At 49.3% G+C, this 27,299-nt stretch overlaps 1 protein-coding gene across 3 annotated transcripts; it reads left to right on the top strand.

The window, feature by feature from the left end:
• The first annotated feature begins 50 nt into the window (after nt 1–50).
• On the top strand, nt 51–25,829 carry SCAF1 (SR-related CTD associated factor 1). Of its 3 annotated transcripts, none has more exons than XM_083582415.1 (11): nt 51–257; nt 3,741–3,898; nt 8,664–8,730; nt 11,212–11,339; nt 13,153–13,271; nt 14,029–14,141; nt 16,553–19,777; nt 21,354–21,436; nt 23,279–23,563; nt 24,832–24,960; nt 25,071–25,829. In XM_083582415.1, exons 2-11 carry the CDS (start codon nt 3,761–3,763, stop codon nt 25,245–25,247), a joined length of 4,464 nt encoding a protein of 1,487 aa, XP_083438541.1. In that variant the 5' UTR covers nt 51–257; nt 3,741–3,760; the 3' UTR covers nt 25,248–25,829. The 3 variants fall into 3 exon arrangements, with proteins under 3 accessions (XP_083438541.1, XP_083438542.1, XP_083438543.1); XM_083582416.1 differs by having other exon boundaries at nt 95–334; XM_083582417.1 differs by lacking the exon at nt 51–257 and adding an exon at nt 818–1,368.
• Nucleotides 25,830–27,299: the final 1,470 nt, after the last annotated feature.

Below are 27,299 nucleotides of genomic sequence, written 5' to 3'. Positions count from 1 at the left end.
TCCGCCGCGTTCTACGAGGGGCTCTCCGGGAGCAGACTTCATCTCCCAGAATGCCACGGGGGCCGCCCTCTCTCGGAGGCCCCGCCCTCCCCGCCGCGGAGCCGAGCGGAGTAAAATGGCTGCCGCAGAGGCCGGGCCCGGACAGTGTCGGCGGCGGCGGCGGCAGCGGCAGCAGCCGCGCCTCCTCCTTTTCCTCCTCCTCGTCCTCTGGTGTTGAAGTGGGCGGGCGGAAAGGCCTAGCTTCCCGGTGGAGCTGGGTAATTATGGCAATGGCTCGGGAGGGGCTGCTGGCCGAAGGGTCTTTCGCGGGGCTGGTGTGCGAGCGCGCGTGTATGTATGTGTGCAAAAATAAGCGTGTTTGTATACATATATTTATTTATTTTATTTGCGCCGGGAGTCTGTCTGTGTGCGGGTGGGGGGTGAGGCGAATAATAAGTGTACGCAATGCAGGGGCGAGGGCTTAAAAAAATTAATACAGTAATAATAATAATAATAATGGGGGTGTTCGGTTGTTTTAAAGTAGCGGTGACGGGCGGAGAAGGCCTCGGAGCGCGCCCGTTAAGGACGTGATGGGGGGTCGGGGGGGGCGGCGGGTTGGTCGGGGGCTGGGGTGGGGTGGGTTCATTTTGGCTTGGAGGCCATTCCCGTAAGCCCTAAAGGAGGGGCAGCTGTCGTGGGGGGGCGGCCCCGAGAACCGTGCCTTGTCTTGTTTTGGTATTAAAACAGTATTTTTTGGGGGGTATTGTGAGGAGATCTGTGGGGAAGCGATGCTTGTGGGGCGGCATCCATCCTGCGCCCACTTAACCTGAGGAGAAGCGCTGCTGGGGTCAGTGGGGCTTGGCGCTCCCCCCCCCCATACCCACTATACAGGCAACGGATAGGGCTTTGTTTGCACCCCCTGGGAAAGGGGGAAGAGGGCATTCAAGGGGGTGTGCGCCTGCTTCTGGGGCTGTACATGGAGTGAAACGGTGGGGCAGAGGGGTTTGAGGCATGTGGAAGAAGATGGGTGGGGGGGTTGTTTTAGTATGGCTTAGAGACGGATGGGGGTTCATTTGGGGTTGTTGGTGGCAGTCAAGGTCCTTTCTTGTGTCACTTGGGTAAGGAGGAGCTGATTTGACCCTGGGAAAGGGAACTGGATAGCATCAGTTAGACTAAATAGAATTTATCTCGTCATTCCGGGACAAAATGTTTGGACACCTGACATAGCGTTGTCTACTCTTGAGAGAGTCTCTCGAATCGCAGGCAGGGATTTTTTTTCCTCTCATTGTCCGTTACTTTTGGACTGGAGTTGCCGAGGACTGAAGCCTAGGACCTTTTGCACGGAAAACATAGCCTCTTTATCCCTGAGCTGCAGCAGTTGATGGTCAGGTAAATTCTATAATGGGAGTTGCGGACCTGAGATGCGGCTATGGTTAAGGGTGCTTTTTGTGGCTGAAGATGGCACAGAAGGCTTGTGGGTTGCCCCAAATGTGGTGTCATCAATGGGCTGTGGGATCTTGGTTGGTAAGCTGATGGAACGGCATGTCCAGGGTGAAATGACAGGAGAATTGTGAGGTTCCAAATGGAAAAATAAGAGAATGGGAAGGCTTTTCAGTGCCATGTGGTGAGAAGGTGGGTGGCAGGGGATTGATGGAAGGTTTTTAAGGAAATGTTGGATAAGCAACTTAATAGCAATTTTTAGACGTAGAATGTCTGAAGCAGAGGATTGGGCAGATGATCTGAAAGGTTGCTTCTAACTCTCTATGCTTAAAACTTTACCTGTCTTTTGGGTCTGTTAGTATTTAGAATCTAGCACAAAATTGTGCAATTTAACCAAATAATTGTTTAGGTAAATAGGGGATTGAGGATTAACAGGTCTTTTAAAGTCTCATTTATCCATACCTACTTAAGACTAGAAAATACGGTTGTACATACCTTCACACACGCCACATATCTAGGATTTGCAGATCTCCCAAAGAAACCAACATTCTATTAGTTTCGAACCTGGATCCTGGTCATTCTACCAAAGTTTCTATGTCTTCGGACAGCCTCAACATCTGATGCTGTTCAAGTTCATTCTTATTAGAAAGGAAATTAGAAAGGAAATTATTTAAGACTAGGAATGGTGGGGAAAGCACTAGTGTTCTGAGCTGAGAAGATAAGATAAGGATCAGGGTTTATAAAACTTAGAGAGTCAGCTCTTGTGAAAGAATGGTGCAGCAGAGAAGAATTATTTATGTGTGGGTGGGTAGTCTGTGATGATTAGAAAGGGGGGGAATTTACTGGGTGAAAGTCAGACTCAGGGATGGGGACTATGTGGCCTTTCAGATATTGGTGAACTACAGCTCCCATCATCCTTGACCTCTCGCCATGCTGGTTGGGCCTGCGTGAGTTGGAGTCCATCAATAACTGGACGGCCACCCCATTCTTGGTGTAGGTGGAAAGGAACTTGGAATACTGGGCTCCTAACAGGCTACACGTATAATGACAACTTTATTTTAAAATAAGCAAATGCTTAAATGTACTGAACTATAAATCAGCTAATCAGCGGGGTTCTAGCACATTATCATTGTCGATCTTAAGGACACTGCAATCACTGTATTCGCTTCTCCCACTATCTTCACTTAAGAGCACACTGCTCCACACAAACAAAAGTAATTTTAGATATGCCCGCGTACACTCTTCTTTTAGTATTATGTTTATTACCTATTTGGTTCACAAAACGGGGTATGAAACCGAGCTGCTTTCTTGGCGTTGAAGCTGGCTCAGAAAATAACCTGGAACATTTCCCTTCTCGAAGGGAGTGCTGGCAGGAGACTGTGATCTGGCTGTGCAGTAAGAAGCCTTTCCTCTTTGGCTGAGCCTGACTTAGGTGCTGTCTTACTGATTTAAATATGCAAACCTCAGGTGAGGCAAATGGCTTATATGCTGCCATGGCGTTTTAGCTACTTCCGTTGGGCAACAATTAGAAAAGCATAACTGGAACACTGAAATACCGTATTTTTCACCCTATAGGACGCACTTTTTCCCTCTCACTCTCCAGGCTTCAGGAGAGCCCCACCGCCAGCCCCACAAGCTCGGGAGACAGCGGGGAGGCGGAACGCCGCCATCCCGCTGTCCCCCAACTTGGTTAGAAGGCTGGCGGGGGGGGGGGGAGAGCCCCGTCGCCAGCCCCGCAAACTCGGGGGACAGCGGGGAGGCACAGTGCGCCATCCCGCTGCCTCCCGACTTGGTTTGGAGGCTGGCGGAGGGCTTCCCCCTCCCCCAGCCCCGCAAGCTCCCAGAGCGATGCCAAAGCTGCATGCAGCTTCGGCATGGCTCTGGGTCGCGTTCTGGGGGCTGGGGTGCGTCTAGGTGCGTCCTATAGGGCGAAAAATACGGTGGTTCTTACGGAAAGCCAGTTGCTACCTGCTCAATCCCAGCCCCTCTTCCCTTTGTTGCTTAGCTGAATTATGGACAGTGGAGACCTAGATCCCGTGTTGCAGCAGTGGGAGCAGGCAGAGTTTTCTGTGAAAGAAGCAGGGCTCTGGCGGATCAAAACATGGGCTGGCAGTCTTGCAAATCATGAATTCTTTTGGAGGAACATGAGGTATTGAGAGGATGGGATGGGGACTTGTTGCGGACTGGGTGTCCGGATTTCAGAGTTCTATGCAAAGGGACTGTATTTCATCTAGTCTAGTTGAACAAGCTGTATCTGAAGAGGATAGGTAGGTCAGAAACTGGATTGTCAGTCGCTAATGTCTCACTCCGTCAATATCTAGGATTTGCAGCTCCTGCAGACATGGAAGAGGAGGAGAATCGACGCCCCCCAGTAAGGGAGGATCCTGCACGAGGTGGCGAGAAGCCAGCCAGTGAACCTTCTCTCGATGCAGATTGGGACCAATCGGGTGCCCTCTGTGCTGGCCAAGCTATCATTCTGGTAATGACTGCTCAGTTTCTCAAGGGGTTGTGGGCTGGAGTGATGGGCATAGGCATTGCTTAATATTTATATTTCGAATGAGTAGTTCTTGCTGGGAAGCTTGTGGTTCCTTGAGGTTGAGCACAAATAATAGGTCCATTTTGAGCCATTAGTGGTGGTTTTGCTCAGAGGATTAATTTGTATTTCCACATTGCGCTGCTTTGTAGATGCAGACGAGTTTACGAAAGCAGGGCAGTTAAGTTAACATATGCAAAGTAACCAGTTGGGTGTTTGGAGATGCTCTCCCCTGCTTCTTTCTTACAAAAGTTAGTCCAGTGTATTTTCCAATTCAACCCCTTTACGGGCATGTAGCAAGTACTGAAATGATATATTGATTAAAAATGTACATGGCGCGTTTCTGAAATACACCAAGAAGGGGTTGTGGCAATCTGGAAGAGGTGACACAGTTCGCATTGGACTTGAGTGGCTTCCTGCCATAGGAACAGGAATGGGCAGTGAGAAGGACCCCAGGTCCCATCAGCCCTAGCCAGTATGGCCAGTGGTCAAGCATGATGTGAATTGTAGTCCCAACAGCGTATGGAGGGCCCTTCCCTATTCTGCACAGTCAACTACAACCACAGGACTCTGAAAATGAAGTTTGGAGAATGTGGGACTAACATCCTCTTAAAAAGCAAGAGCTCTCACTCAACCTGTTCACACACTTTTTTTGACAGCTGACAAACACCCATTTGTTAAAGATACTGCACAAATAGCAAGGCTGGAGATCTTGAATGATGTAGTTTTATTCAGAAAACAAGTTTAATGGACATTGTGAATGGGCTCACTGTAGATAAATGAGAATCATTATCATGTAGAATTATAATTCATATCGTTACCCCCGCCTTCCTCTACGGTTTTCAAGGTGCTGTATAGGAGTCCCGTCCCCAAATTTTTATGACCACAACGTATCTCAGCACAAAATAGTTTCCATGTGAAATAAGTCTGCTGGGCAATAGTAAAGAGAGAGTGGATACTGAAAAACGAGGCAGCCTCACAATGAGAAGATTCACCTTCCCCCAAGAAAGCAGTCTCTTAAGTTGACTCTTGCTTTCATAATACGGAAAGAGTTTCATAGGTCTACTTGCATGTATTTGGATACATTGCTAGACTTGCTTAGTTTTTTAACCTGAAAATAAAACTTTTCGTTTACTTTTGTGTCAATTCCTAAACATGAAAATTCATCATATGGGCTGAGATCCCAAAGGACCATGCACGCACTTGCGTTTTTGGGAGACTTCCTTTCCCATTGTGGCCTCCTGTGTAACCCAAACACCAAATTCCAAAGGGTTGTCATACAATTGCCCGATTCAAATGTAACGATAAACAGTGGTATATAGTTATGTGCACAAGCTTTGGGTTTATGCTTTTTCTTCTACACCTCTGTTCACTGGTGCAGACACAAGGAGGAAATTGGAAGCTTATGTGTTCGATTGCGGTTAGCCACAGTTCAGGATTGTGTCTTGAGTGTTAGGTTAAGCTTAAATGTGACTAGTTAAACAAGGTAGCTTCATAAGCTATGAAGCTGGCTTATTTCAACAGATCGTAGTTAATATTAACCCCCGTTTAGTGTCATGTCCAAACCCTAAACTGGGGTTATTTGGCATTGAAAGCAGTTCAGTTTCCTCCTGCTGATGTTGTGTGTAGTGTGTGTGTAGAGTGTGATTTGAAGCTTATTGCAGCTCATTCCTGCCATGATAAAACCATGGTTTACTGTGGTATCCAAACTAAGCTAATACAGGCAGAGATCATTTTGCATGGGGGTTCTGTATAAGCCCGCTCCGCCCTGTTCTTCCCTCTTCTGGTTCCAAAAAGACCTGCACGTCAGGACAATTGAACACACCTAAAATGGTCACTGCCTGTATACGTGTATCAGGATGATTTTTTTCTATCCATACGTGAAGTGTTTTTCTGGTTGCACATGGTTTTTTTGTATGTGTGTCACAGTCATTGCTTCCTCCCTAACAGTATTATAAATCAATCATTAGGCTTTCCTTACAGAAATATGTTTAGGCTGCTATGTTTTTGTTTTTTTAAAGTACACATCACTGCCATGTAGAGTTTACTTGAAGTAAATATTTTTTTCTTTCATTCCGTCCTACATTTGACTTCAGAAACCATAATTTCTTTGTTTTCTTTTCCACCTCTCCCTCACTTGCGCATCATTGTTCTTTTAACTTCTCTCTTGGTGCTTGCCAATTGTTCTGTGGAACTGTTTGTTTAGTTCTGCCAGCTGGTGTGGCGTTCCAGAAAGAAAGAAAAATCTGTAGAAGAGCATTAAAAAAAAATGGCCTTGCAGATAAGGATACAGAGATTGTAAAACTCGCCAGCCCACACATGTGGCTTCTTGCTTAACCAGCTTTCAGCAAAACAGGCTCCGCTTAGTTTTAGAGCTTGAAAAATAACGGTTCAGAAAACAACTGTTTTGGGTTTGGAGGGTAGAAGGAGTTGAAAAACAGAGAAATACTGGATATATTTCCCCATCGATGTAATAAGCAGCTCTTGCCAAAAATGAATAATTTTTTTTTTTTGCCCAGACATTATATGTGCAACCCAATATTGTATATGATTGAAAGGAAGTCTGAACTATTTTCATTGGTGCTTACCTCAGGAAAGTGTGTATAGCAGGGCATTTACATATTATTTTAGTGTCCAAATGGAAACTTGGACAAAGCTCTTGGATGTGTGACATTCACAAAGTAGTATGACCTTTTTAATGAAATTAAATAGTACCAGTAGAGCACAGCAGTATATCACACACTAATTCTTAGGTTCTTCACAAGCAGTAGCATTTCTGGAAAACATCTGAACAAAATCTTTCAATATGTAGTGTGATACCTCAATATTTTCTTCTGCTGCGGTTAATTCCCGCCCCCCCCAGGAGTCTCACTTTTGTCAGAACAGAAGTCAGTAGAAAAAGAGATTCATTTAAAGCATTGGGGGCTCTGCATACAAAATGTAGTAGACTATTAATATTTACATTAGTAATAGGATAATAATATCAAATTTATAAACTAATGTGTGGGTCAGGGTATTTTTCATATATATCCATATAATGCTCTCCCTCCTCCCCCCCCCTTTACACAATTTTGTGGCTTTTTTTTCTTTTGGAATCACTTTAATGCTTTATAGTTGAAAATTCTTGGATAAAATATCACTTTTTTAAAAAGCATCAGGGCTTCACTTTTTGGAAGATTTGCTTGCAGACATGTGTACGTTCATGTAGTTAGATTTTTATCCTCTGTGCACCTACTTGGAAATAAGCCTCACCTTGAAACTTGGTGAGATTTTTTATCTTTTATCAGCCACCCATTGTGCATTTAATATGCTTAATTAATAATTACTTCTAAAAGAAATGTCCTAGGGACAGGGAAGTCTGGAACGAACATGCATTCAGGTAGCGTCTTTTGAAGCCTTTCCCCCTAAGAGATAAAGAGCAAACATTAAAAGATGCTTGGCCTTGGGGCATGCAGAAGAATGCAGCTGGAAGGGAAAAAACAGCCTACAGCTGTAAACTTGCACAACTAATTAAGCTGAGACCGTGATCTTGGATCATTGGATAGGCACAAGATAAATGAGACAGGTGACGGTGACAACCAAGCAGGAGGCTTCGGGTTCAAACTTCAAGGTATTGGCTCAGTCTTGGGTGCTGAAAGCACATCTGAGTGCAGAGAAGACCACATGCAACGGATTTTGGTTAATTTTTTAAAGTCCTGGCTACAAAGCTACAAAGGAGAAATTCTGGATCAACGTTGGCTTCTTAAGGATGGTTTCTACTTGCCCCACATTCGTGGCAATTTGCAGGTCTGGTTTTAATAAAAATCATCTATCTCCGTCAGGTTCAATTTTTGGGTTAGGTTTTTATTATATTATAATGTATATAAAACAGAGAACAGGGATAACTACGGGCAAAAATTAAAAGACAAAAAACAAAATTATGAATAGGCACTTGAAAGAGTTGAAATAGTAAAGACAATCAACGTTATCAGATAATCATGTATAATTCCAGATTTGCCAGGCTTGTGACCTGTTGTCTTGAAAATGGTGGTTCCATTGTATATGTCATAAAGAAATGTCAAATCGTATAAAAACCAAATGTTGTAATCCTTGTCAAAATCTACAGCTATGTGTAGTTTTCTCCATTATAGCTATATTCGAGAGCTAGTGATACCAAGCATCCAGTGTAATTCCATTGAATTGCAGTTACTATTCTTACTCCCAAGATCATATATATAAATCATTTTTAAACAATATATTTACATTGGTGTCATCAAAAATACTCAGTAACATTAATTCTGGACAACAAAAGATTTATTTTTGACAACCTGCACTGTTTCTAGCGAATCGTTCTTTTTTAATGATGAGCCATTCATCACTCAGTGTGTATATTTAACTACATCCTTAATGTGAGCTTTATGTCCAGTATTGCAGTGTAATAGATTGCTTGTTATCATTGTTCTGACGTTTCTTAAAGTGGCGCTTAGGCTGGAAACAAGACCTCCAAAGTTCTTGGGCAGTTTTTGTTTTATTTTGCAAGGTTCTCATGTATAAGATTTCTGTCTTGATTTCATATCAGCCTTTGACTCTTGCCCCATTGATTGTCCCTGTGCAAACCCATCCAATGACCGCCAATGAAAGCTAGCCGGTCACTTTCAGTTGGGCTTCTGGGAGTTGCAGTACTGGATGTTCTCAGCAAGAGCTAAGGGTTGCTGCTTTTTTGTCCTTGCAGAAAGCTTTGCAGCAAGCTGTGGGCAGCGGACTGCCAGGTGAACTGCAGGATCCAGCCAGTGAGAAAGGTAACTCAAAATCAAGAGGCAAACCAAGGGACCAATGGGTTCGTCAGGTGGATTAGCTGCACTTTCAACAATAGGCGCCTCTGCTGTGAACATCACAATTCAACATGAGCATAGCAGATCTCAGGCCAGGCTTGAGGGATGTGGGCTTTTTGTGGGGAGGAGCGGTGGAGAACAAGAAGTTGCCTTTTACCAAGTCGCATCAGTTGCCCATTTAGTTCAGTGTTGTCTGCTCTGATTGGTAGAGTTTCAGACAAGAGTCCCTCCCAGCCCTACCTGGAGACGCCAGGGATTGAACCCAGGGACTTCCAGCATCCAACAGGTGTATTCTTCCACTGAGTTATTCACATTCGCCTTAAGTTGAAGCCACCTGTTTCTTTTATTTACTAAAAAAATTAAAAATGTCTGTCCACAAGGTGCCTGATGTTCACCAATAAAAAGCCTGAACTAAATTATAGGTGCTTAATGTGCCTAATAATAATAATAATAATAATAATAATAATAACAACAACAACAACAACAACAACAACAACAACAACAACAACAACAACAACAACAACAACAACAGCAATATATTATTTATACCCCAACCATCTGGCTGAGTTTTCCCAGCCACTCTGGGCAGCTCCCAACAGAATATTAAAAACATGATAAAACATCAAACATTAAAAACTTCCCTAAACAGGGCTGCCTTCAGATGTCTTCTAAAAGTCAGATAGTTGTTTATTTCCTTGACATCTGATGGGAGGGCATTCCACAGGGAGGGCGCCACTACCAAGAAGGCCCTCTGCCTGGTTCCCCCTAACCTCACTTCTTGCAGTGAGGGAACTGCCAGAAGGCCCTCGGAGCTGGACTCAGTGTCCGGCCTGAACGATAGGGGTGGAGACACTCCTACAGGTATACTGAGCCGAGGCTGTTTAGGGCTTTAAAGGTCAGCACCAACACTTTGAATTCTGATCGGAAACATACCAGGAACCAATGTAGGTCTTTAAGGATTGGTGTTATGTGGTCTCAGCAGCCGCTCCCAGTCACCAGTCTAGCTGCCGCCTTCTGGTTCTTTTCATGTGTCTGGTTTTCCAGGGCAACGCAAATATTCAGAATTGTGAAATGATGCTTCTCGGTGCCTGCAATGACTTCAAGACCAGGAAGCATTGAGCTTTCCAATAATACCAGCATCTTTCCCTTCAAGAGGCACAAACTGGCAAGAGATCTAGAATATATAAATACACATACATCTGTGACTGTATTTCTTAATTAAAGCTGGTGTCTGCATGGTTTAAAAGAACACAACTGTTATCCACAGCTAGTCGAGAGGAGGTGGGCACTGAAGGGGGAGGCTCATCATGCAGCCGATCCCTGTTTCAGTCCCCGGCATATTCAAGTAGAAACACTGCCAGTTAGAAGACAGTACTGAGCTAGATGGGCCAATGGTTTGACTCTGTCAGAGCAGTGATGGCCAAACTTGGCCCTCCAGCTGTTTGGGGACTACAACTCCCATCATCCTTAGCTTACAGGACCAGTCGTCGGGGATGATGGGAATTGTAGTCCTAAAACAGCTGGAGGGCCAAGTTTGGCCATCACTGGTCTAGAGGAAGTTCATGTGATCTTAGTAGTCCTTGATAATGCTTTTCGCTAAATGCTCAAAGTCCTCCTCATACCAACCGTTACTGATTTATCTCAGGCTACCCAGCAAGTTCTAGGGACGCGGGTGGCGCTGTGGGTTAAACCACAGAGCCTAGGACTTGCCGAACAGAAGGTCGGCGGTTCGAATCCCTGCGACGGGGTGAGCCCGTTGCTCGGTCCCTGCTCCTGCCAACCTAGCAGTTCGAAAGCACGTCAAAGTGCAAGTAGATAAATAGGTACGGCTCCGGCGGGAAGGTAAAAGGCATTTCTGTGCGCTGCTCTGGTTCGCCAGAAGCGGTTTAGTCATGCTGGCCACATGACCCGGAAGCTGTACGCCGGCTCCCTCAGCCAATAAAGCGAGATGAGCGGCACAACCCCAGAGTCGTCCACGACTGGACCTAATGGTCAGGGGTCCCTTTACCTTTACTTTACCCAGCAAGTTCATGACTGAGCTAAGTTCTAAGGATTCCCAGTGCATGACTCTTTAGTACTGAGGTAGAAGTTTGATTGTGGCCTACAGGTGAGCCACTATACCATTTCTGGTGGATCTCGTGGACAGGATCTTGATTTGATCTAGCAAGGCGTTTCATGTGCTCATAAGCAAAGAGTGCATCCTCTAAGATTTGTGGTCGTTCACTATTTGTGATAAGCAGTCTGGGTATGGACTCTTTTTTTAAATGAGAATTTGCAAAGCAAAAGAAAGAATGAAGTCATCCAGTCTTTGGGCTGTGTAATGGCAAGAGTTCAGCTACCTGTATAGTTCATATGCAGGTGCTTTTCGGAGCAGTATATCCCTGCAAAGCAGGCATGTCATACCTTTCTAGTGGGGTCCCTTTTGCTGTCATTGCCTCTTTTTTTCAGATGCTGAATGCAAGCACACAAGCTGGAGGAAATGGTGCAAGAGCTCCAGATCCGAAGGACTCGGAGGTACCTGGCTGGGAACTGGGGACCCTGCACTGGCCTGTGATAGGAATGCCACAATGGGTGAGGTATGTTGGCAAACACTGCATCCCTATTATAATGTGTTAACATTGGAAAGCTTGCATGTTCTGCTGCAGATCTGTGTAAGGGCCAAACAGTTTGGATTTGATATCCCGCCTTTCACTCCCTTTAAGGAGTCTCAAAGCGGCTAACATTCTCCTTTCCCTTCCTCCCCCACAACAAACACTCTGTGAGGTGAGTGGGGCTGAGAGACTTCAAAGAAGTGTGACTAGCTCAAGGTCACCCAGCAGCTGCATGTGGAGGAGCGGGGAAGCGAACCCGGTTCACCAGATTACGAGACTACTGCTCTTAACCACTACACCACAACAGTGTGACTGCTGGAGATTCCTAATGCACTGGGGTCAACTACACATGGGTTTGGTCTTACCGGGCAAATAAATTCTGGTGAATGGTGTGCTCACCTCCTTTCTTCGGTGATGGGGCCTGCTGAGGGCCTGAAGGGCCCCACCCTTGCCTCTTTCCATCTGGCTTGGGGCAGGGCCTGACAGGGTCTAAAGGACTGCTGCTGCTGCTTAGCACCAAGGGCTCCTCTTTTAAATTGTTTTTAATTTTTATCTGTGTTGTTTTAAATGACACCATCTTGGCTGTGAGCCCTGGATGACCTGCTCCCTGCCTTACTGACCCGTTCCCATCTGGCCTGGGAGAGTGGAGTGCTGGCTGACTCCAGCTACAAAAGCTGAGGCTGTTGAACAGTTTGATTCTTGGGCTGGAGGATTGTTTACAGGCGAACTATTGCTGTTATTGTTATTATTGTTGTACTGTATCTTTAGTTTTAGATCTTGTGATTTATCTGGAAATTGTTTCCATTAGGTTGTGTGCTTTTTGATGTGTTTTACTTGTTGTTTATGACTTCTGTTATGTTTGTAATTATGTAAATCTTGTCGTGTTGTAAGCCTCCATGAGCACAGTTTCAGCTGTGGAAAGGCAGCATACAAATACTGTAAGATGATGATGATGATTCATCATCTGTGAACAGTTGTGGGTTTTCTGTTGTGAATGTGGGCCTGTCATGGTGGTCTTATTATCATCATCATCATCCAAGAATACAAAAAAACCTAAAAAATACAAAATTCTGTTAAAAAGATAAAATATCACAAAGTGAGAATATGATTTGACTACAAAGTACAGTGGTATCTTGGGTTACATATGCTTCAGGTTACAGACTCCGCTAACCCAGAAATAGTACCTCGGGTTTAGAACTTTGCTTCAGGATGAAAACAGAAATCGTGCTCCGGTGGCGCAGCGGCAGCAGGAGGCCCCATTAGCTAAAGTGGTGCTTCAGGTTAAGAACAGTTTCAGGGTAATAACTGACCTCCGGAGCAAATTAAGTACTTAACCCGAGGTACCACTTATAGAGTTGGAAGGGACCCTGAGGGTCATCTAGTCCAACCCTCTGCAATGCAGGAATATGGCAGATGTCCCATACAGGGATCAAACCTGCAGCCTTGGCGTTACCAGCAACATGTTCAGTTACAATTGTTATATTTGGTAAATTGGTACTTTCACTGGAGACAAGATGCACATGATTGCTGTTAATTTACTCTTTATCATATAATTCATACCATTCGAAAGGACATAAAATATGTGGATGATAAGTAACATTATTCAGTTTCAAAGTAGACCCATTAGGTCAGTGAACTTGCATCCACTGTTTTTTTAACAATATAAGTCTGCTCTGAAAATGACTTCATTGCCTTTCACCCCATGACAATCCCAGCATTGCCTAATTTTTCCTTAATATTTATAACCAGAGGGTCCCAGTTACTCAGCACTTGTTTATTTTCCTATTCCTTCCTCCAGGTCCTTGAGGCTCCTTCTTCTGGTGTGGTGCCTGACTTGGCTGGAGTCTGTGACTACCTGGAGTGGACTTACCATTTGCCGCAGGGAGTAGAGAGCTCCATAGGAACTCAGGCAGTTTAGTAAGTGGGACTCCTACAGGGCAACTATCTCAGGGAGGACAAGAGCCCATTCTTGTGGCTGCAGTCTGGAGCTTCACAGTAAAAGCTCTGAAATTCTACCATTCAGTAGAAGTTCTGTAAAACATCGGAGCTGCACAGCTGGCAGGATAACGGTAATAACAAGGCTTTTAGAAACATAAGCCTGTTGGCAAATTAAATTCAGAAGTGCGTCAAGCAGCAAAATGCACGTATCAAAGTATCCTTTTTAGGAACTTGGGAATTAAATCTGAGTGCAGTTGCAGAAGGAGGGGAAATTGCAGAAGCCAAATGGCTTTGTAGCAGAAAAGGGCTCTCGTGAGCTACTGCCCTGGCAAATAGAATAGTATTGACTGCTACTTCTATGCAGTCCCTTCTGGAAAGGGAGCTCAACTAAGGGGGAGAAGCTGCTGGATCATGACCCAGGTCCCCTCAAGGATTTAGACACTGCCAAGCAGAGTTTAGGGATCACAGTGGACCAGAGGGAACGAGAGAAATTTCTAAGGTACATGGGACCGAAATGCCTTGAATTATGCCTGCAAGTCAGTGGAGTTTAGTGCAGACCACAATAATGCTTCCCTTATTTCTGATCATTGCCCATGCTGGCAGGAACTGGAGTCCAATATCTAGGGGGCAACAGGTTGGGAAAAGGCTGGCTTAGAATACCGCGCTGGAAATTGGGATCTCTGGGTCGCTGGCGCGGGATCCGCTTCCTAATTCCGTTTTTTGTCTCTTTCAACAGCGGGGATGAAGATATGGAAGAAGTGGAGCTGGTGGCTGAGGTGCGGCTGGGGGATGTGGGCGCCTTGTCTGGCATCTTGAGAAGAAATCTGTCTTGGAGGATGCAGAAGTCTGGTGGGTGTCTGCACATATGCGAGAAAAATGAGACAGATGAGGAAAGGGATGCAGGCGTGACTCTCTAGGATGGAAACTACATTATATGGTAAACCATAGAGAGGGGGTCAGGCAGGATGTATTAGCAAGATCCAGGGTGGCGGTGCCATTCAGCAAGTTCCGTGTCTTGCACATCCAGAGCCTGCCATCTTATACATGTGGACAGGCTGCTTGGACGAGTGAAACCAACCACCTGTCTCCTGGATCCTTGCCCATCCTGGCTTATAAAAGCTAGCCGGGAAGGACTGGGCGATGGGCTTCGTGGGGTGGTGAATGCTTCCCTCCGTGAGGGAGCCTTCCCAGACCCGCTGAAAGAGGCGGTTATTAAACCGCTTCTTAAAAAACCATCTTTAGATGCGGCCACGATGGCCAACTATCGCCCAGTCTCAAATCTTCCATTCTTGGGCAAGGTGATTGAGCGAGCGGTTGCCGAACAACTCCAGGCACGCCTGGAAGAAGCAGACCATTTGGATCCCTTCCAGTCGGAATTCAGGCCTCATCATGGGACTGAAACTGCCTTGGTCGCACTGGTTGATGATCTCCGGCGGGCTAGGGACAAAGGTGAGAGCTGTTTCCTAGTTCTGCTGGATCTCTCAGCGGCGTTTGATACCATCGACCATAACATCCTTCTGGACCGCCTTGAGGGGCTGGGAGCTGGGGGCACTGTCATACAGTGGTTCCGCTCCTTCCTCCTAGGCCGTGTTCAGAAAGTGGTGGTGGGGGATGAGTGTTCAGACCCCTGGGCTCTCACTTGTGGGGTGCCTCAGGGTTCTGTCCTCCGTCATGCTTTTCAACATTTACATGCAGCCACTGGGAGAGATCATCAGGAGGTTTGGGCTGGGTGTTCATCAGTATGCGGATGATACCCAGCTCTACCTCTCTTTTAAATCAGAACCAGTGAAGGCGGTGAAGGTCCTGTGTGAGTGTCTGGAGGCGGTTGGAGGATGGATGGCGGCTAACAGGTTGAGGTTGAATCCTGACAAGACAGAAGTACTGTTTTTGGGGGACAGGAGGCGGGCAGGTGTGGAGGATTCCCTGGTCCTGAATGGGGTAACTGTGCCCCTGAAGGACCAGGTGCGCAGCCTGGGAGTCATTTTGGACTCACAGCTGTCCATGGAGGCACAGGTCAAATCTGTGTCCAGGGCAGCTGTTTACCAGCTCCATCTGGTACGTAGGCTGAGACCCTATCTGCCTGCGGACTGTCTCGCCAGAGTGGTGCATGCTCTGGTTATCTCCCGCTTGGACTACTGCAATGCACTCTGCGTGGGGCTACCTTTGAAGGTGACTCGGAAACTACAACTAATCCAGAATGCGGCAGCTAGACTGGTGACTGGGGGTGGCCGCCGAGACCATATAACACCGGTCTTGAAAGACCTACATTGGCTCCCAGTACATTTCCGAGCACAATTCAAAGTGTTGGTGCTGACCTTTAAAGCCAGAAACGGCCTCGGTCCAGTATACCTGAAGGAGCGTCTCCACCCCCATCATTCTGCCCGGACGCTGAAGTCCAGCGCCGAGGGCCTTCTGGCGGTTCCCTCATTGCGAGAAGCAAAGCTACAGGGAACCAGGTAGAGGGCCTTCTCGGTAGTGGCGCCCGCCCTGTGGAACGCCCTTCCAGCAGATGTCAAAGCGATAAACAACTACCTGACATTCAGAAGACATCTTAAGGCAGCCCTGTTCAGGGAAGTTTTTAACGTGATATTTTACTGTATTTTTGGTTTCTATGGAAGCCGCCCAGAGTGGCTGGGGAGGCCCAGCCAGATGGGCGGGGTATAAATAATAAATTATTATTATAGCAGGGGGAAACGGGCTGCCACACTTGGCGGTAGGGTAGTAAAACGGTTTCTTTTCAGTGTTGGGTCTCTTCCCCCACCCATTCATAATTGTGTGTGTGCTGATAGAAGATCCTCTTTTTCAAGTGCTCCAGCCCAGTTTCTCTTAGGCCCAGGACCCACAAAGATACTCGTTTTTCAGGAGACCCCCCACCTCCGCTGCTCAATCCTGCCCCCATATGATCTGCTGGCAGTCCCCTGCAATAGCACCTCTCCCTTTCTGCTAACCTTGTACCTTGAGCCCAGATATGGTGAGGATAAATCCTGCAGTTGGTGGAAACACAGGTCGCTGTAGCTTGAGATTTAGACTGAGACTCTGAAGTTGCTGGCTACAGCTTTAGGCAGCTCCAGGGCTGGATGCCTCTACTGGCTAATGGAGTACTGTATGCTATCAGAGGCTTATACCCAGTTGATAGCAGCAGAATTGGAAATATCGGAACCCTGACTCCTGTGAAGCACCAGTTGTGGAATGTGATAAAATTCCCGTCGTCTTCCAAATTTGGGTGCACGCCTAACCATTTCCATTTTTGCTCCCTGCAGCCTGCCTTGGATTATCTGCACCTTGCTGGAGAGGAAGCAACGCCTGTCCCCTTGGCCACCGTTCCCTTTCAGAGCAGCCTTATCCTCTGGACTCACACAGAACTCTGCCTGTAATGGACCTGGCTCCTTGGACTTCTCTTTTAGCCAGGAGCCAAGTTCCGCAGTCCCCTAAAGCAGACAGGACTTCTCCTTCACCTTGCTTGGGCATGACTCTGGGTACTGGCATGGGGGTATCCAGCGGGGGGCAGCAACGCCCGCAGAGCGCCGCCAGCCGGGAATCTGAATCCCAGCAGCGTTCCCAGCCACCTCCCGCCAACTCCTTGGACAAGGCCGATTCCAGCACCTCTTCTTCATCATCCTGCTCTTCGTCGTCATCTTCAATCTCCTGCCACCAGGGCCTGCCGGGCGAAGGTGGCGGCGACTCTTCAAACCCCTGCCCCCCAATGCGCTCCCCGGACTTAGATATTTATGATCCCTTCCACCCGACCGATGAGGATAACCTCAATGGTGATTTTGCCTTTGGCGACTCTCCCCACAAAGAGGCAGAGGGTGGGCGGCATGACCAGAAGTACGACCCCTTTGACCCCACGGGCTCTAACCCCAGTTCCTCCATCAGCACCCCTTCGCACGAGGAGGATGACGAAGATGAGGACGACGACGAAGACGACAACGACCAACACCCTCCGGACATGTCCCACAGCATCAGTCGCATCTCAGAAACATTGGCTGGGATCTACGACGAAAACAGCCTGAGCCAAGATTTCCCCAGCTCAGACAAAGGGCAGGAAGATTCTGAGCCAGAGGTGGAAGCCGGCAGGGATTACGAAACAGAGGCAGCCTGCTCTGCTGAGCTTCCCGAGGGCAAAGAGCCCCCGGGCGCTGATTCCACTCTGCCTGAGGAGCTTCCTTCAGAGCAGGTGGAAGCTAAAGCCCCTGAGCCACGCCGCCGGGTCTTTGTGGTAGACTTGGCCCCCAAAGGACGCTTGGATGCTGAAACCAAGCCGCAGCTGGAAGGGAAAGTGTCCCTGGAGGTGGTGACTGTTGGAAACGCCAAGCTGAGGAGTGGCGAGAAGACATCCAAAGGAGGCGGGCATCATCGGGCTGGACGCCGGTCATCCATGGAGTGGGACGGGAGTGGTGGCGGCGACTCGGAAATTGAGGAAGGCGAGATTGTCCAGCCAGAGGATGAGCGCTATAGCCCCATTCGACTTTTCCGGAGCAGGTGCCGGCCTGCCGAACAGCGCGCCCTGCGGGTGGTCGAAGGAGACGACTTCCTGTCGCTGCACGCCGACTCAGATGACGAGGGAGCCCTACAGATCGACTTCAGCGAGAGCCAGCCTGACCCCCGTTGGAAGGGCGTGGACTTGAGGAGAAAGATTCTGACCCAGCGACGAGAGCGCTATCATCGGGCCCCCTCGCCCCTGCCTCCGCCACCACCGCCTCCGCCAGCCCCCAAGCGCCCTGCCTCCAAGTCTCACTCCGGCTCGAGCTCCGGCTCCTGCAAGAAATCGAAAAGGGAGCGCAAAAGGTCACGCGAGCGCAAGGCCTTGAAAACCAAGGAGGCCTACGTCTCCCCGTGGAATCCCAAGAAGAAATCCAAATCGCGTTCGAAATCCAAGGAGCGCCGGCATTCGCACCACAGGGCTTCGCGGTCCCGCTCACATCACCGAGCCTCCCGGTCCTGGTCGCCGTCGATCAGCACCAGCTTGTCTGCGGTTGGCTCCTCCCATACCTCCGCCGAGCGGCGCAAGAGCAGGAGATCAAAGTCGAAGGAGAAGCGCCGCGGCCGGCGCTCTCGGTCGCGCAGCAGCAGCCGTGCCCATCGCAGCAGGCACAAAGAGAAACATCGGGGGGATGGCGGCAGGAAGAAGAAGAAACGCTCCCGGTCTCACTCGCGGGAGAAGCACCCTTCCCATCGGTTGTCCAAGGACAAGGAACGGGAGGTGCACCTGCAGGAGGAGCCCAAGTCTGAGAAGGTCCTGATGGAACGCCGTAGAGATGCACGGACTGTGGTGCCCCCATCAATCCAGGACCTCAACGACAACGACCTCTTCACCATCAAGAGGACCATCACGGTCAACCAGCAGGAGAAGATGGAAGGGCTCTTGGAGACGCCAGAGAGAGCTAAGCGGGAAGTCCTTTACGATTCCGAAGGGCTGAGCTTCGATGCGTGCTTCTCAGACCGCGAGCCCGCGGAGGAATCCAAATCTGGTGGGGGGCGGCCAGCGGCCAAGGAGGACGTGGTCCCGTCCCGCAAGGACAAGCGGCCGGAGGAGGACATCAAGCAGAAGGTGCCTAAGGAGAAAGAGCGCAAGAGGGCCTACCTGGAGGAGCGCCCTGGTGCCCGCGATAAGTACAAAAAAAAGTTGAAGGAGGGGCTGCCCTGTTCCGAACAGCAGGAGTTGCCCAAAGTGGAGAAAAAGGCCCGGCCGGATCGGGACAAGACTGGGAAAAAGATCAAAGCTGGAAGCCACAAGGAAAGTGGCAAGTTGGGCTCCGGCCGGAAGGTGAAGCTCCAGTCCAAGGTGGCTGTTTTGATCCGCGAAGGGGTCAGCAGCACCACATCGGTCAAGGAGGTGGGTTCCATCGGTGTGAAGTTCAGCCGCGACAAGGAGAGCCGCTCGCCTTTCCTCAAGTCGGAGGAGAAGGTGCTGATGGTTGGGGCCTCGGCAGCCGGCCAAGGAGAGATGGCCGACGTCAAGGAGCCAGGCTTCAAACCCAAGAAAGTCAAAGGGCTGAAGGCCAAGATGGGCGTGAAGAAGCTGAAGGGCATCAAGCCCAAGGGTGCCTCAGAGCCCAAGAAGAAGAAGAAGCTCAAGGTGAAGACTGGGCTGAAGAAATCCAAAGCCGACAGCTGCAGTCAAGGCGCAAGCAGCCCCTTGAGGGTCAAGGAGGAGCCCTCGTGGTCTGGTTCGGAGAAATCGGAGGTTACCGCCAAACCACCTAGCCCGCAGCCCTTGGCCCCAGGCCAGGAGCTCACGCCTGACTCCCAGACGGTGGACAGCAGCTGCAAGACGCCCGATGTCTCCTTCCTTCCTGAAGAGCCCCCCGTCGAGCCCCCCAGGGTGCCAGCAGACGAGCCGGAAGCCGACAGCTTGTCCGAGACCAAAGAGGAACAGCCGCTGCAGCCACCCCCTCACCCACCTCGCAGCTTGCCCCAGCCACCGGCCCCCATGTCATGGAACCTGCAGGGTGGGGTAGACTGCACCAGTGGCGTGTTGGCATGTAGGTATATGGATGGGGCCAGGGAAGTGGGGAGGGAGTGCTGTCGTGGAGCCCTACTCATTGGTCTTTTTTAACGCATTGCTACATTGCTTAATACTAAAACAGTTTCCAAGCAGGTTACAAAAATAACTTGCGTTTGTGTGTGTGTGTGTGTGTGTGTGTGTGTGTGCGCGCGCACAGAGTGAAACTGAAAAACTGTAAAGCAAAGCTAAAACACAACACAATGCAAAACAACAAAATCCTAATGAAGCAGAAACATATCAACACATTTTGAAAATGTCTCGAGGGCCAGGTATCTCTTCCCTCTTCTCCCTTTTACCAAAGCACAGCCATTGGTGGTTTTAGTATGAATCAGAAATACGGCTGCAGACCCCTGTATTGCTTGCGTGCCATAATGGCATTGCTTTTTTTCTTTGATGGATCTTTGCCTTATGGAAGCTGTTCCCGTCCTTGCCTAGAAGGTAGAGCCTCCTTTGTGTCCCCATACAATTGGAAGAGATCTCAGAGTTCACCTCTTCCGCCACTCTGCTCAGCACACGATGCAAGTGCAGCATCCCTGGCAGGTGCCCACCAAGAGCTGCTTAAATGCAAAGGAGGGTTTGCCGCCTCCCAAGGCAAGCCTTTTCCCATTTTGGACCGCTATCAGCATAACGTCCAGCTGATAGCTGCTTCCCTCCCAGTTCTCACCTGTTGGTTCTGATCCTCTGGAGCGACCAAGGGCCTAAGTCTGCTCTGTTTACTGCATGACAGACCTCCAGATATTCAAAGACTGCTGCGTCTTGAAGGATTAAACCAGTGTTAAGTCCAGGTCACCACAAAACTTCACTGTCCACGCACAAAATATTGAATGCAGCCACAGTCTTCACAACCTTTTTGTTATGTTTCTTGGGGCTGTGGATAAAAGCCTGAAATTCTGCACTGCTCATCCAGTGAAGGGTAAAAATTCAGAGGACTGGGGCAGTGGTATGAAGTGTTTCTCTTCAGCCATAACTCGTGCGACCAAAAGTTCCCAAGTCATTAAAAACCTGAACCTTACCAGCATGAGAAATCACATAAGGAAAGTACATGCCTCTGAGTGTATGTCATTTTGCCCTAAAGGCACCTGGAACTTGTGTTCCTTGGAGCAGAACCTTCCCAGCTCTGCTAACAGTCGGAGCCAAGAAGCACAGCCCTTTTCATAGATCCACTTTCATTTTTCAGTGCATCTGTGTTTTTAAACTCTGCAGAGCAGTGTTAAAGCCTTAACTATAGGTGTTGTAGGAGATCCGCATATTTTAAAGAGCACCTAGGGGTGGGATTGAATTTGGACAGCGATAGGATGTTTAACCCCATCTCTGTTACAAGTTTATTTCTCCCCCCACCCCGGTGCTGTTTTTCCATGCTGAGTGGGCAGAGAGGGGAGAGAGAATGGAATTATAGAGCAGACCACCCCCCTCTTTGATAAGGGAAAACCCAGGACTTGAGCGCCTGTATATCGGGTGAGGAACCTCTTAATTGTCCGCCTGCACTCCCTTCTCCACCCCCACCCCATGCCTGTTTGGGAAACCGTTTCTGAGCCTCTTGTTTCTTAACCTAGTGACTGCCCTGCTTTTCAAGATGGAAGAGGCCAACCTTGCAAGCAGGGCAAAAGCCCAGGAGCTTATTCAAGCAACCAATCAGGTACGGAGCAGGTTTGAAATGGTTAAAACCGCTGTTGCAATTCATTTTCATTGTGTAGATAACGGAGATTGGTCTACCCAAAAATCACAGGGTGTTGGCACTCGGGTTACAGCCACAAGTAGCATTTTCAGTACAAAAACCTCAAATTCAGCCAAGAGATCTGGCTGCGGCAACTGTTAATTCTGGGAATGTGTGTGAAACTCCTTTCTAGCCATAATGTGGGAGGGGAGGGCAGGAGGTGGAAGGTTGTGGGGCTGACTTGATAACACAAACGAAACAAAGTGCAAACCTCTTGGAAGGCAAGAAAAAGATGACCATTGCACACTTAAGGGTTGCATCAAAGCCCAGAGCACTGTGTACTCTCGCGAAAGCAAGGTGTGCTGTCTAGCACAGAAGCTGGCACTTGTGAGAGTTGCAGCTCTTCCTTTTAAAAATAAAATTATTATTATTATTAGATTCCTGGTTCTCATAGTAGCAGGGACAAGCTTAGATGTATATGGGTGTTTTCTGGTAAAGGACTTGCATACAGTGAGGGCTTTATCTTCCCCAGCGCGAAGAGATGGGGGCTTCATCTCTCCCAGGACAACAACTGGGTCTCCATCTCCCAAGCTGGCTGCCATGTCCTTCCTGGCCTCCCTCTGCCCCTCTACTCTTTGATAGACTAGTTCCCAAATTTAATGCGAACCTGCTTTTTAAAAAAGCAACAAAAAAAGCATGGTATATGCAAAATGAGATGATGTGAACATATCACCCATTTGAATAAACAAGCATTACTCAACAGAGACTCTAGCCCTGTAACCACTTACCTGGAAACAAACCCCAGCAATCAAAGTTGGGTTTGCTTTCAGAATACACTCGGGCGATTGGGTTGTAAATTCTGTCCAATCTCAGAATGTGTTGTTTGGGGCTTCCCCCCCCCACCCGGCATCAGTGACAACTAGATCTTCCTCTCATAATCACGTGGTGTTTCAGAGCTGTACAGCTGTTACACCACATTCAGCAGCCAGTTTCTCTTCCTCCAAATCAAGTCTGGTCATTTTCTGTTTTTCTTGAATTGAAAGCCATCCAAAGACACTGAGGAAGTCGTATTGCTTTGAAAGTTCTGCTCAAGTGGTGATGCCAGTGTTTAGCTGTCATTGTAGGACCCATTGAACGCGTCTCCAATGCCCAGTTTGGGCTGAGAGGACAAATCAGCTTTGGGAAGGTTGCGTTTGTGGCTGTAGCAGGGCGCATGGCTAGCGGAGGAAATCTGGCAGTGCAGATTCCCTGTGTAAAGGGAGTTGGGTTTATCTCACTAAGAGTGAGGCACACGTGGTCCTAGGCCCAATTTCATGAGGTTGGGGGTAGCCCCGGGGGGAAAGAAAGAAGGCAATAGAGGAAAACGGTGGTAGGAGGAGCCAAAATGAATAGGAGGAGAAGGGGGGAAAGCCCTCTGCAATCAACACATTCAGACCTCTGGCAAGTGTGAGCTGGCCCCACACACTTTGGCTTGGGGGCCTGACACATTGCCCCCAAAGAAATGCAGCCCTTAGCAAAAGAGAGGTTCCTCAGGCCTTGTGTAACTATTCCCTCAACTGCCACCGGTAGGTGTAGCTTCCTCTAAGCTCTTACAGGGAGCATCAGCGCTGCTTACTGATTTTGCAGTGTGCAGTTGCACCCAATTGGGGTATCTTTTAGGGAAGGGTGATTGACAGGTCGCCCTGTCCCATCCACAGCCAGGTTTACCCATCCCATTACCTGATTGCTTCTGGGTGGCATCCCAACATCTGGCTCTTGAGTTTGGAGAAATGGAAGGCCAATGACATGCCGTCTTAACCATCTCCTCCTCCCCTCCCCTACCAGATCCTGACCCACACCAAGCCTGCTGCCTCCTTGGGCCCCCCTCAGCCGCCAGCACCACCGGCCCACCCGCCTGCCTCGCACTTGGCTGTACCGCCCGTCTCCTACCTGCTCCAGAGCTCCCTGCCTCTCGGAGGCTGTGGCTCCACCCCCACCACTCCCACTGGAGTCTTGCCCGGGACGTTGAGCCAGGCTTCGTCAGGCCCTCCCTCGGCAGCCATATTTGCCTCTTCCTCCGGCACCGATCTGGGGAGCACCAGCTCTGAAGGGCGCGGAGACAGCGACAAGGTAAGAGCTGGGGTTGTTTTTGGAACGAAGCAGCTGGTGCTTTAAGGCAAGCCTTCCCCAGCCCTAGTGCCCTCCAGAAGCTGCTGGGCTCCAGCTCCCGTCAGCCCTAACTACCATTGTCCATGCCAGCTGGGTTTGTGTCATGGACTGGCTGGACACAGAAGAAGGATGGGATGCACCAGCTGGGGAACCCCCCCCAAGGGAAGAAGGCTCAGAGCCCAGGGAGTGGTGGTGCCACGCCAGTGAGCAGCCGGAGGGAGAAGACTGGGAAGAGGAGGGGTCAAAAGCTGAAGGGGTAGCGGTTTAGTGAGCAGGGAGAGTCTGTGACAGAAAGAAGTCCAGAAACAGGAGGGAGGGCAGAGATTAGTCAGACTGGTGAAGAAGCCAGGGTGTCTCCCTCTCCTGCTTTGACAAGCTCCCCTGCCCCTGGTCTCCCAGGAGAGGCAAAAAGTGGGAGGAGCAAAGGCAGGCGCATTGGTGTAGTCTCAGATTGAGAAGGACCTTGGGGAGGAGGAGACTTAGGCAGCTGTGGGAAGGTGCAGGTTTCTTCAGTCTCCAAAACTGCCTCCTGGGGTAAGACCTACCAGAGATGAGTTGCTGTGCTAATTAGGCCCGATACTCCAGTGCAGCTCCTGTTTTGCTAAAAGTTAACTCTGAGTGATTTCTTGCTGGCCAACTTACTTACAGAATGTCGGAAGTTTGAGAGTCCCGAAACATCAGGAGGGCCACAGGCTCCTCGCTTCTGCGCCAAGCAGCATAGATTGAGGGCAGTTGCCCAGCACTAAAATCAACAGGCACGCTGGTGGCGCTGTGGGTTAAGCCACAGAGCCTAGGACTTGCCAATCAGAAGATCGGTGGTTCGAATCCCCGTGCCGGGGTGAGCTCCCGTTGCTCGGTCCCTGCTCCTGCCAACCTAGCAGTTCGAAAGCACCTCAAAGTGCTCCGGTGGGAAGGTAAACGGCGTTTCCGTGCGCTGCTCTGGTTCGCCAAAAGCGGCTTCCCGCCGGAGCGGTACCTATTTATCTACTTGCACTTTGACGTGCTTTCAAACTACTAGGTTGGCAGGAGCAAGGACTGAGCAACGGGAGCTCACCCCGTCGCGGGGATTCGAACCACCGACCTTCTGATCGGCAAGTCCTAGGCTCTGTGGCTTAACCCACAGCGCCACCTGCGTCCCACTCAAAATACCTTAGAACTAGCTTTACTTCACCTTGCGCCTGCCCCCCCCCCCGGCTTCAGCTGACTCTCCTGCCTCTGCTCCACTGCAGTACCTGAAAAAGCTCCACACACAGGAACGGGCAGTGGAGGAAGTGAAGTTGGCCATCAAGCCCTATTACCAGAAGAAGGAGATCACCAAGGAAGAATACAAGGACATCCTGCGTAAAGCCGTCCACAAGGTGAAAGAGGCTCCTGGGGTCACGCGGGAGACTTGGAAGTGGGGAGGCCCACGGTGAGAGGGGGAAAGGTATTGACTCTTTGTTTTGTCCTCTTTACAATCCTCCTCTAGATCTGCCACAGCAAGAGCGGCGAAATCAACCCCGTCAAAGTGAACAACCTAGTGAAGGCGTACGTCCAGCGATACAAGTACTTTCGAAAACACGGGCGCAAGATGGATGAGGAGCCAGGCCCCCCCAAGGAGATAGCGGGGCTGGACAAGTCTGGCTTGCCCATGCCCCCGCTCTGATTATCCCCCTCTTGACCACCAGGGGGGGGAATCAAAAAGAATGGCCCTTCTTTATGCAAATAGGCTTGGCTGGGCCCCCCTCCCCCAGCCCCCTTTCCTGTGTGTGGGGCGTGTGGAAGGGAGGGGTTGGGGCGACCCGCTTTGTTTGGGGAGGGGTGGCATTTGGAGAGTGCGGTTCTTCTGCATCTGCTACCTGCCCCTCAACACTCAACAGTTTTAGCCACAAAGCGACTTGTGTTTTACCCTGTAAATACAGATGAGAGGATGGGAAACTAATTTTTAGTTTCATCACTCTCCAGACCCCACCACCCCCATGATAAAATGGGTGGATGTTATTCCCCCCACCCCACCCACCTTAGTTTTTACTCATTTAGCATGTTTTTAATTTGACGGTTTTATTCTCGCCCTCCCTCCCTCCCGTCAGGAGTCATGAAAGAGCAGTACCGTGGCCGGCCTGTAGATGGCAGCTTCCTGCCACACTGGGCGGGTAGCACATCCCTCATCCTCCCCCCAGTTGTAAGTTCGTCTGCCATACTCTTCCCCACCCCTTTCTCTTCATAAAACTGCATTTAGCCATCTAAACCGAGCTCTGTCTCTCTGGTCCTTTAGTGAGGGGTGTGTGCATGTGTCTGTACTTTTTTTGGGGGGGGTGCACTCCCCCAGAACGCAGATGGATCACATTTGTTGCTACAACTACCTTGTGGAAGAACTGCTTTGGTTTTTTTATTCTTTAAAGGGTGCTTGAGGCATCGGGCAAAATCTTGATTTGCAGATGGCAACCCTCTCTCCGCGCTATTCTGGGGAGCAACTGCATCTTTGCACCCCTATTTAAGCAGTCACGTTAGAGTAGGCCTAGCACTCTGGATCAGCTCCTCAGCCTTTTCTTCTTCTGGAGTTCCCATTTTCTGAATTCCTCCTCCAGGGCCAAATGTTGATTCTTTGGGCTCATCCCTATCTCATAACTACCCATGAAATCAATATGAGACATCGCCTAGGGCTGGGGCGATACCAGCTTTTCAACACTGTGATGCACCGCCAGCCAAACATCATGATAAAGTGATACACTTTGCGGTGTTGCAGAGGAAGGAATGAGTTGCATCGGCCACATACCTGCGGTGAAACTGCTGCCTCTCCCGCTGAGGGAGCTGAGGCAGCTTCACCCCAGCGCCTTGTGGGGCTGCGGCCGTTGCAGCTTCTTCTTCCGCATGGCGGACGGGCTCAGGAATGGCAGCGGTTTCACCTGCGATACACTGCTGGATGAAGGCACCGTCGGGGTCTGGCCCTGGGCCATGTATCAATCAGGCCTAGTGTTGCCTGGTACTTAGTTGAACCCGATCACATTGTATAGTAGTGGGGGCTGTGGCCCTCCAGTTGTTGCCGGACTCCAAATTCCATCCGCCCCTGCCGGCATGTTCAGGGATGGGAGATGTCTGGCAAAATCTGGAGGGCCACAGCTTCGCTTTTCCTTTCCCCTTGCTGTAGTTGGTCGACTGTACCCTTTTGGTCATTGATGTTGCCATCCCCCAAGGATGCCCAGGGTCAGGTTTCCCAAGAAACACCTGAGAGGTCGGGTAATACAGGGGTAGCCAATGTAGTAGAGGTATTGGGAGAACTACAGTTCCCAATATCCCCTACCAGTGTGACAAATGGCTGAGGGTGAAGAGAGTAAGTAGGAGAGCACTACATTGGCTATCCCAGGAGGAAGTGTATAAACCAGAGTTTCCCAAACCAGGGTCTCCAGCTGGGGTTTTTGTGTGTGTGTGTTTTGGACTACAATTCCCATCACCCCAACCATTGGTCCTGCTAGCTAAGGATGATGGGAGTTGTAGTTATACAAACACCGGTGGGAGGTGGGAGGAGAATGTAAGGAAGAAACTGTGCAGAGAAGGAAGTCTATGTAACAGCCCTTCTGAGAATCCGGTATAACATTGCTAAAGGAGTCTTCTAAGCAACCCCCACAAACAGCTGCTGGCAAACAAAATTCTCATTTTCAAGAAGGTGGGGCAGTTTTCTAAGATTACGTTGTTGCTGCTGCTGCTGCTGCTGCTGCTG

The sequence above is a fragment of the Podarcis filfolensis genome (assembly GCF_964270895.1).
Source record: "Podarcis filfolensis genome assembly, chromosome: 13".
In the NCBI taxonomy this organism is placed as follows: Eukaryota; Metazoa; Chordata; class Lepidosauria; order Squamata; family Lacertidae; genus Podarcis; species Podarcis filfolensis.
This window is presented reverse-complemented; position numbering and strand designations above follow the sequence as displayed.